The sequence below is a fragment of the Ciconia boyciana genome, chromosome 2 (genome assembly GCF_034638445.1).
Source record: "Ciconia boyciana chromosome 2, ASM3463844v1, whole genome shotgun sequence".
NCBI classification, from domain to species: Eukaryota; Metazoa; Chordata; class Aves; order Ciconiiformes; family Ciconiidae; genus Ciconia; species Ciconia boyciana.
The window spans coordinates 129,052,201-129,062,455 of NC_132935.1; the positions used below are offsets into that span (position 1 = coordinate 129,052,201).

The window sequence follows — 10,255 nt, forward strand, 5'->3', positions numbered from 1 at the left end:
TAACCAGACAGAAGAGGGATTCCTGGACCCTCATTTTCTGGTAGAGTTAGGAAATACTCAATGACACTAAGCCTAGAAGCCCTGGGAGCCCTGATCTGCCAAACCCGAACTGGTGCACGCTAAACCAGGTCTATGTATGGCTCAGATTCCACAGGTCAGGGTTTTACTAGGACATTTTGTATCAAACCATTCTCCTGACAAGCTCCAAAATGCCGTGCAAACCGGCAAAAAATTCCTCCATACTACTTCATGAATTACTACAGAAAACTAACAGCAGTGAGAATATAATTACTGAAAATCTTCACAACCGTAGTGTATGTGTTAGATGCCTAGCTGCTGTGATCACTACATGGATGCCCTATGATGATGAAACATGTAAGGCTGCTATACCAAATAACATAATTTTTAGAGTGTTAGCTTTTATGCTTTTGTAAATAACAAATTATTTCATCCAAAGTTAATACCCACTTTATTTTTTACTTCTTGATTTGGGCATTGCTACCTTTGGATAATGATTATTTCTTTACCCATTCCCACATCACTGACATCCATCATAAACCTCGTTAAGCGGTAAAACTGGGACTAACTTTAAGTGCTTTCTGTGCCATTGTCTAACAGACTACGACTGATTCGAGCACTAGTGAGAGCAAGAGTGCTGATGACTATATTATGGTTTCCAAAGAAGAGGAAGGAAGTAGGAGTGCTGTCCCGGAGCCAGCGCAGTCCCATCATGCACACAAGGAGGCAGCGGTGAAGCCAGAAGCTCCGTCTCGTTCTTCTTTGATATTCTCTGACCCACTGATGGGCTCCATTTCAGCCTCCTCCAGCAACCTGAGCTCCAGCCCTGATGACAACAGTAGTAACAACAGCAAAGATTCTGACTTTGCTATTGTCAGCCCACTGGACATCTAAAGAAACAGGTTGGGAGAGTTTGGGAGGTCGGTTGTTACACCTCAGCTGAAATTCCTATGATTCCACGGGCTGGATAGTTCTTTGGATTAGAAGGACAGAAAATAGATAAAGGTAACCCATTTCAGCTGCCAAAACCCGAAATTAAAAAAAAAAACCCCACACAGATTTGCAACTCTTCAAAAAGAATAGACACCTTTTAATAACTGCCTTAAATAAAGACCCAGTAAAACCCGGTTCTAATATACAGTTATTCTTAGTTATAGAGTTATCTTACTTAGGAGCTTTGTTACTATAGAACTGTTGCTTTCCCAAAACATAGAATAGTATGTGCTAGGTACCATAATGGGTTAGGAAATGTGTAGATACTTGGCATCAGACCTGAAGCAGCAAAGACAAGCTAGATTTAATATCATCCTTTTACGAAATATGCTCGACTGGGTTTTCTGAGTAGGAAAGCATACCGTTTCTTCAGAGACTGTGATTAGAGAAGTAGGGAATGTATGTCAGAAAGATTAAAAGCATCATTCTGGCAGTAAGCTTGTTCTCAGTTGAGGAATCCTAGTTTCTTCATTTTCATCTGGCAGTAGCCTGAGGTGTGTTCAAGGCAGAGGTTTGTGTAGTTGTTCCTCAGCACTGTCTTACAGGAGAATGTGTGACAAATTCCTTGAGAACAGGGACCTACAACAGAGCCTTATTTCCCTTTGCCTACTTTTTTTCCCCTTGAGAGACCCCAGTTCACTTCTTTCCCTCTTTATATCTGTCTACTTTTACTCCCCCTGGCATTTTTATTTTATTGAGATTACCACAGTTAAAACAGTAGGTGCAAGGGAAATTACAGTATTTCATAGTGTAGACCTGAGCCAGTTGAACTAAAACTAGCTTGAGTATGATAACTTACCAGGGAAGGTTGCAAAGTGAAATGAAATGTTCATAATTAAAAGCACTTTATGTCTTGTTACTATTATCTTCTATAGACTCTGTTTACATATATTCCTATACAATTTCCACATTTCTAGTCAAGAAAAACATAATGGTGCAGCAGTGTTAACCAACAAAAAGTGTCTAATTAATTCTAGAACTTGTTCTTCTGTGGAAAAGTGTATTTCTTTCCCGTCAAGTACATAGTACATCTAATAACAGTTTTTTCAAGTAGATACAGGGGGGGTTTTGTACTTGCTGATCCCTCTAAACTCTGTTGGAATTCACAAAAAGAAACTGGTGGTGAGCGGACGCCTGCTCTTGTAGGACCTACACAGAACTAGCTTGAGCAAGGAATGCTAGAAAGTCACTCTAGTTATAACAACAGCAAAAAAAATTGCGTTAAGATGCATATACATTATACCATGCAACAACTTCATAATTGCATGGCAAAGCTTGTGTTTGTATGGAGTTAAGAAATGGTAGTTATTTGCTGCTTAGTCTGTAATTGTAAATGGAGTTAAGTACCGTATCCCAAAGATGAGGTGACATGTAGTTTGCTGGTCTTAGATTTTACAAGGTCTGTGTCAGTGACTGCAATGAAGAGGTAATTGTCATGTAATTACATGGTAGCTGACATATCCTTACACGCTCAAAAGCCGCTATGTAGTTCTTCTGAGATTGTTCGTGCCTTGTAAAATGATAAAATGCTAGAATGTTATGAGCAGGCATAGCATCATACATCTCTGTGACAGAGCAATATGAACAGTCAGATGACTGTTTAGATGAAAGATCTTAAATGCATAACATTTCGGAGAGGTGTTTATTTTGGTTTAATTTTAAGCTTCATAGAAAATCACTTTGGAATTCAGCATGCATGCCTGTCTTCAGGTTTATTTTGTTTCCCTGAGTTTGCATGAATGCCAGGGGATTAGGTGGCTGTTGATTTATTTAGGTCTTTCAAGCTTTTCTAGCCTTAACCCATTCAGTAAGGCTTGTGCCGCACCACCAACAAAGGGGAATCTGTTCAAAAAGTACCTATGGAAAGAGGAAAGAAATATTCTGGGGACAGAGAGAAAAGTTTTATATTCTGTGATACATAAGCCTTCAAAGATTCCAGTACTTTGGCAGGGGAAAATGTTTTTATTTCTTTTTTTATTTTTTAAGCATCAGTCTTTTGATTTCTGTTCTGGTTGTTTGTTTCAGGGATCACATTGCTATTGTCTTGAACAGTCTCATTGCCAATGGAAGAGTGTGATTTGTACAGTTCTTTTATTTTTGTAAGTAAGTTAGTTGTATCGTTAATATTGCATATTTTAAAACAGCGCTAAAAGTATATAAAGATCTGGGAAGTTTCTAACAAGTTTTCACTAATCAGTCAATACCAATGAGCTGAATGCCTATCATGCCGTGGGATATGATAAAAATCTTCAGAAGCAGAGAAATGTTTATACAAATAAGATGAGAGCAAATTCCAGTAAATGAATCTGCTTTGGTTATACTGTGTCCTTCCACATCTCAAATATGTTGTCTCTGCTACTTGATCGTAGTGTGGAGATAGATAGTTAAAAATTTGTATACTCATTTAGTCAGAAACTTGTAAGTTAGACAAAATGTCAAGTCATCACCCTGTCTTGCCTTATGTTAAGAATATACCGAGAAAGAAATTGTCTTTTAAAATACAAGATTATTCTTTTTCCCCAAAGATGACCTGCTCATAATGTTCATGGATAACAATAATCAGATAGAAAAATTATATGCATTGCAAATTACTGATGAAAACTAATATGAGATTAAGATATGTATCTGAGACTGTTGTACTCTATCTCACATCTGTAATTTATGACTGTTTAAAGTCTCTTGCATGTCATGTCAGTTGTATGTACTGCAGAAAGGCAGTATCATATTTTGACTGGGTATTCATTTAGTCGTGGAACTTTGTATCTTTACTCTGGAAGAACATCTAGCCCGCTTTATTAAAGAAAGAATTAACAAATTTTCTGGGCTATGCTTGTGCTGTTTTCTCAAAAAGGAGGGAAAGCTTTTTGACTAGAATACTGGAAGTATGATTTCTGAAAACAAGGGTGATTGATTAAAAACTTTAACACTATCTCATTATCTATGTAAGCACAAAGATTATTAATATTTTAATCAGATTTTATATATGTGATCCAGGGAATAAAACTGCTTGTCAGTTATTTCACCCAAACAACATAGAACATTTCCTATTTTACCATTTTTATTGTATCTGAAAATAACAAACCAGAATTTAACGTGGTATAACTTTTCTACAATTTCATGAAACTTGGTATAGTTGCATCGTTGTGTCTCAGTCACAGTCCCAGTATCTGTACAGTACTTTTCTGAATCTCAATACTTTATTTCACATTCTTAAATGTTTCCTGTGATTCTCCAGTATGTTCTCCTCATTAGATGGCACTGAGGCAGCTATTTAAAAGATTAAATTTCAGATTTAAGGCGTACTTGTGCCTGGCAGTTACAATGTTTTCTGTTCAAATACAGACACAGCAATCCTAACGTGAACAGATTTCCAAGTTCTGGGTGTCAGCCCTTAAATAATACTTCTGATTTTGTGCTGCATGTGTTGGTCTTGAGTGAATGTCTGTAATGGTTTATTAGACTTGAAAAGGTGCAATTTCATAAAATAAATTTCATTTGGCTACGGAGTAGTAATTACACTGTCTCATAATCTGTGCTGTTCTTTTAGGAGTGATTATATACAGTCTCTGCATTAGTGTTTCCTGTGTCACTGAATCTGCTAGACTCCCACTTTAGGAGATAGCTAAATTTAGAGATGAGAGAGCATGAAAGAAGGTCATCAGCGAAACAGCAACTTGAAACATGCACATAAGCAACTTGTTTGCCTGCTGCTCGCAATATATTTAACCGCTAAAATGGTGAGGGAGGTTTTAGATACGTGGGAGGATCCTGCAAGAGGCAAAGTGCATAACCCCAGAAAGAGACGATGAGCCGGAAGGGATGCAGCATGAGATTCTCTTAAACTACAGATTGTTTAGGGCAGGAACCATCTTTTTCTCTGAGTTTGTACAGAGCTGCTAGCATAGTTTGCCATGATCACAGATGCTTTCAAAAATTAGGATAATAGTAATAATCATAGTATACTCATACGAGGTTTTGCTCTTTCAGACAGTGAGCTAGATGTAATCCAATAATAATAGCCCAGCTGATAGCAGTAGTATTGTATCAGAGGAATCTGGTCCCATACTGCTGAAATAAGTGCAGCTGAAGAGCAGTAGCTTAAATAAATAAATTAAAACAACAACAACAAAAAAAACCCACACCAGAAACACCAGGACAACAATGTTGCCAAATACAAAAAGACATATATGAAGTATAAGAAGTATTTTCAAAATGGGCTTGAGGTAGCACTTGTGTACCTTGTTTGACTACGCCAGGTAAGTTTGGGCAAACCTGTCTTTGTTTAACTTGCAAAAGCCTAGCTGATGCTGAGATGCAGGAAGCATTAAAATATATCAGCTGCAGAAGGAAGACACTGCAGTTCCATTTTCTATGAATGGTAAGAACTTGATCCGTCAAATCCCGCTGATTTAACACTTTCACTATCTTCCATGGTGACAACATGAAAAACCCTGTAATCATTTCCAGAGACCTGATGGGAACTCTGCTGCTTAAGTCATCACGTGGAGTCACAGGGCTTGGAGCTGAGAAAGTTTTCACAGCTTTGCCTTTCACTGTGAGCTTCAGGGACTGTGGCGAGATTAGGTTTGTCTGAATTTTTAAATAGTACAAAGAAGCATTCAAAGATGCTACAAATTATCACGTCAGTATTTGAGACGTTTTGGAATATAAAATGCTAGATAATTTTGAGATGGAAGAATAGTTGTCACAATATCTTGATTTCCCACCTGCTGTGTTAATTGAATCCAGGGGATGGGGAATGTAGTAGCATTTTCAGATCAGCATTAAATTCCCCTTTAAAATAAAGAGAAAATATCAAGCAAACAGATATTAAAAGGCAGATTGTCAGAGGTGTCATATAGCTTGCTGGATAATATATACCTCTGTGCAGTACTCGGGAACATGCATCATTTTTATCCATAAACAGGGGGACTTGCAACAGCCTGGAACACCTGGCAGAAAATGTACATGAATGTGAGCCTGTTCTTAAAAACATTTTTAAAGCTCCAAGGATTAAAACACATCAAAATGTTAAAAAAATTTTTAAATATACACAAAGCTTATTTAGGCTTGCAAAGATCATCCGGTCTCTGTTTTCTAAACACTTTATTGATCAGGTCTTAATGAAGGGTTTAGACGTTTTAGAAAAGTGTTACATTTTCTTATTAAAATCTGATTACTTACTTTATTGCTTGTTCCACCATGCAGATTTCCCATTACCACTGACACTGCTGTCTGGATTGCTCCAGTATTTGCACCCATAGTCAATGTAATACCCACTCTGCCAGCAGCCCAGGGGTTGAACAGGATTAGGGTAGGTTTTGGTGTGAGCACTTTGAATGTTACTTTCTCCAGTTACTGCCTTACTTTACTTAGGCCCTCGCAGTCCCTACCTGTGCTTTATCCACACGTGTCTTTTCTTACTGATCTGTGATTGTAAGGTCTGCAAGTCGTTCGGCATCACACGTGCGTTGCACGTGCAGCGATGAAGCTCCAGCCTCCAGGTGATACCACAGTGCGACTTATAAAAGGACCTAGAGGTTGGAGTTTGGGACCACAGTGAACTTCTTGTATTTCAGAATTGTGCTTCAGACCAATAACTTTCAAAATCTGGAGAAAATTAATTCCAGTATATGAGCAATGAATTGCACATGTTTACTGAGTTGTGAAGAAGTTGTGATGGGGGAACTCCCCAGCAGACCCTCTTTCCAAACTCCTTTTGTTCTCATTTCCCACAGTCAAGCCCATCTGGCAGTTTTGTGATACCGGACATAACCCATAAAAACTTCAGCTGTTTAATCTTCTTGAATAACTGAATTCTCAGTCACTGTGATCCAAGTTAGCTGTTCATCATCTGAGGACTCCAGTACCCTTTGCCTGCAGCCTGGCCACCAGCCCAGCCAGGGTGCTCCTTGTTCTCGTGTAAAATCTGAAATCTTATGAAAATCTCACAATACTTATGCAGCAGGTGGTATCCATATTCGGTCCTCATAAGTTCCCTGTGGTAAGCTTTACTGTAAGTTTTATTGCCTAATATTTTCTCTATCCATGCTTTCTTTGTAATTCTTACAATCAGGAAAAAAATAGAAGAAAAATATTGGCTTGGCTCAAAAATGCTTTGCTTTTTCCTTCCTCCCTCCTCCCTCTCCTAGTAAAGTATCTTTGCTGAGGATTTTTCATATTTTTGCCTGTAAAACAGCCTATGTGTGTTTAAACTGGTTATGAGGTAGAGTTCTGATACGTTTTGTCTTAAAAATGCTGAAACAAAACATTGATTTCTCCAAAACTTTTCCCGTACTGAGTAAGTGGAGCTTGAGTTAAGCATCAACTTTACAAAACTATAAAAGGGAATAGTGTATATTTTCAATTTCTAAAAAAGGCACATTTTGGTAAACACACTAGACCACGACTGGGCAAATAATACACTTACCAAGCTATGCTGTTTGGTTTTTTTTTAAATTGAAAAAATTCAGTATTCCCCCTGGTGAGACCATGAAGAGGGAAAACAGCCTCAGGCCCAGGAGACTGATATAGTGCTGTGCCAGAACTTGTCCGTGTTGCTGAGGAGGGGCCACGGCCGTATTCGGGGCAGGGTGCTCCTGGGCACGGGGGAAGGTGGCCCATGGCTGCGCTTGGAGGAAACACAGGACGCCCGAGGCCACGCCACGGCGGTGTGCGTGCCCGTTGTGCGGGGCACGGGAGGGCTCACCCTTGTGCAAGGGCCACGGGCTGCTGTGTTGCTAGAAAGGTGGAGGATCAAAAGATGGAAATTAGCGTTTTGCTGCCTTCCACGGATCTTTAAGCTTCAGCGTAAATAAAAATAGGAAAGCAACTGCCGAGCATCATTAACCGTGCTGGCATTGCAGTCGCTGTAATGTGCTTTCCTCAGTGTTTTCTTTCAGTGGGATGCAAATTTTACATTGTAGAGTGGCTTATAAAGAAGAAAGGAAAATCTCCTTTTTCATTGGCATTTTTGCTGTATGTGAATATTTTTTTTTAATAAATTTTATTATTGATGTAAGTCCACAGAGAGACTGCAACAACTTCTCCTCTGTCCCCCATGTATCAGGCATTTTGAAGTAAACAAAAGAAAACAGAGAGAGAAATAGCAACTTTAAAATTCTTGTAATCTAAGTAAGTGTTGGGTTTTTTACATGACGGAATTAGTATGTTTGGTAGCTTGCACTGAGCAGAAAACCGATGTCTATTAAGACATGTTGGAGAGAGGCAAATCGTCTACAATTCTTCGACTACCTGAGCACAGGACTGTGTGTTTTTCCAGTGCTTATTAAGGTACATCTGGCCTTACTGGAGAAAGTTACATGATGAATATCGCTTCTGCAGAATTTTTTTAAAGAAAGAAAATCAGTACATGCTTTTGCTTATAAAAATTCCTATTGTTCTCTAAAATCTTTGGTTCTCTGTAAATACCTTTTTGTGGTGCTTCTCTAAGGTATGGCAAGAGTTTATTTTCCCTCCTCCTCATCCTCTGTCTTCCTGTCTGCACCCCGGCATGTGCACGACCTGCAGAACCATCTCATCCCCCCACCGCTGCCTTCCCCAGGTCGGGATTTATGAGCGGTCCAGTTGCAGGTCATTTTGGGAAAACCGCAACAAAGGATGTGAGGGTACGGGACAAATGGCAGCCAGACCCAAATCAGCAAGTCACACCTTACCAGAAAACATTCCTTGGTTCTCTGACCTTGCAAAGCCACAAGCATACCAAGAGTCACAGGGCTTTTGAGGAGTCTGGCTTTTTGTGAAGGGTAGGCACTCGTAGGAAGCAATCTGCATGGTAGAGCTGTGTACCATTATTTGAGAATAACTGTATCCTTTGCCATCAAAATCAGAAAACATGAGTCTAACTTCCAGCAAGTTTGTAAAATGCACGGCGAAGACCTCATAAGCGCGGAGAAGCATCCCCAAATCCTCTCATTTCGTAAGCCTTTGTCATCAATGCACACTGTGGATGCTGAAAGGATCAAGATAAATACAGGCGCTGGCGGCTGGTCATAAAAATACAAACTCCAATTTCTACTGCAAAATGCTGATGAGACCAAATAGAAACACCAGGTAGGAAACAGGTGAGTTCAACGAATTGTGAAATACCACCCCCTTCCTTCAGAAAGAAACTTTAAAAGTTTCAAATACACTGTTTCGCTGTTCTTTCAGAGAAAGTCACCTTCAGGTTCAAAATTATTTCATTTGGAAATTTTATGTAATCCTTTACAGAAAGTAAAAAAAGTGAAATATATACAAAACATTGCAAAATCATCAATATATTTCAATTCATGACATTTTAAAATTCCTTTATCAAATCACTGATTTTTGGGTAGAGGGGAGCTTATCTTGAGTAAGAAATGGAATCTACATCAGAAAGGTGGGCCTGTGCTGCAGGATGCTCCTTGGGAACAGAGGCAGGCAAGTTTAAAATTGAAAGATACTTAAAACTGAGAGTGGGGCTTTGCAGCTTGCGCACTCACAGCCAAGACTGGCGTTTTATGGTGCTGGCTGCTGGATGTAGAAGGTTTCTGGCCTGAAAACCTCACTCCTCTAGGAGAGCCAGTGAGCGGCACGGTCAGGGATGGTTCATACACTGAGGCAAACGGAGGTGTCTGTCGGTTGTGCTTTGTACATGCTCGGCTGGCTGGCTGGCTGTATGGCAGAGGATGCTGCACTAATATCAAAACCATTAGCTGTGTGATTGGCATTAACCGTATTTTGGATGAAAGAATATTAGTTTAGCCCAAGGTTTTTAGCAGAGTGCTAGGCACTCTCCTCTGTAACCTTATCACGCATGCGGAGCCACCGTGGGCAGAGGTAAATCCCCATTTTCAGAGCCTGCAGTGCAGACCTGTCTGTTCAACACAGATCTGTCCTGGGTGCAAATGAGCACACTTCTACTGACCCCCACCGTCACAGCAGCTTATTCAGGTCAAGGTATGTTGCTTTTGCACCCAACATCTGCTGGCCTCGATAACCACGTGCATCAATGGTTCATCACCGGGCTTGGGGTGGCAGTGCAAGCCAGCAAGTCAAAGTAAGGCAAATGCTCTACAGAAACAACTTCCCACAGCAGCCACCGAGGGGAAATTTTTATTTTTTATAAGAGGATCTGTTAAAATTTGAGAGTTTTAGAAAGATTGACAGAGGATTAAGCTTATTAAGAGCATTTTGCATATCAGCTACATTGCTGCACCAGTGACTTAGGTAACCTGGATGCCGGGGAGAGCCTCCTCTCCCC

The 10,255-nt window shown here is 39.8% G+C and overlaps 1 protein-coding gene across 5 annotated transcripts in view; it reads left to right on the forward strand.

Annotated features, from left to right (window-relative positions):
• Positions 1-4,518, forward strand: part of TBC1D5 (TBC1 domain family member 5) — a 330,026-nt gene extending 325,508 nt beyond the window's left edge. For 4 of the 5 annotated variants that reach the window (XM_072854018.1, XM_072854017.1, XM_072854019.1 and 1 more), the window contains one exon: positions 619-4,518. In XM_072854018.1, coding sequence (XP_072710119.1) covers positions 619-912 — 294 coding nt within the window. In that variant the 3' untranslated portion in view covers positions 913-4,518. The remainder of the gene's footprint in view (positions 1-618) is intronic. The other variant, XM_072854022.1, reaches the window with a different exon arrangement.
• The last annotated feature ends 5,737 nt before the right edge of the window (positions 4,519-10,255 follow it).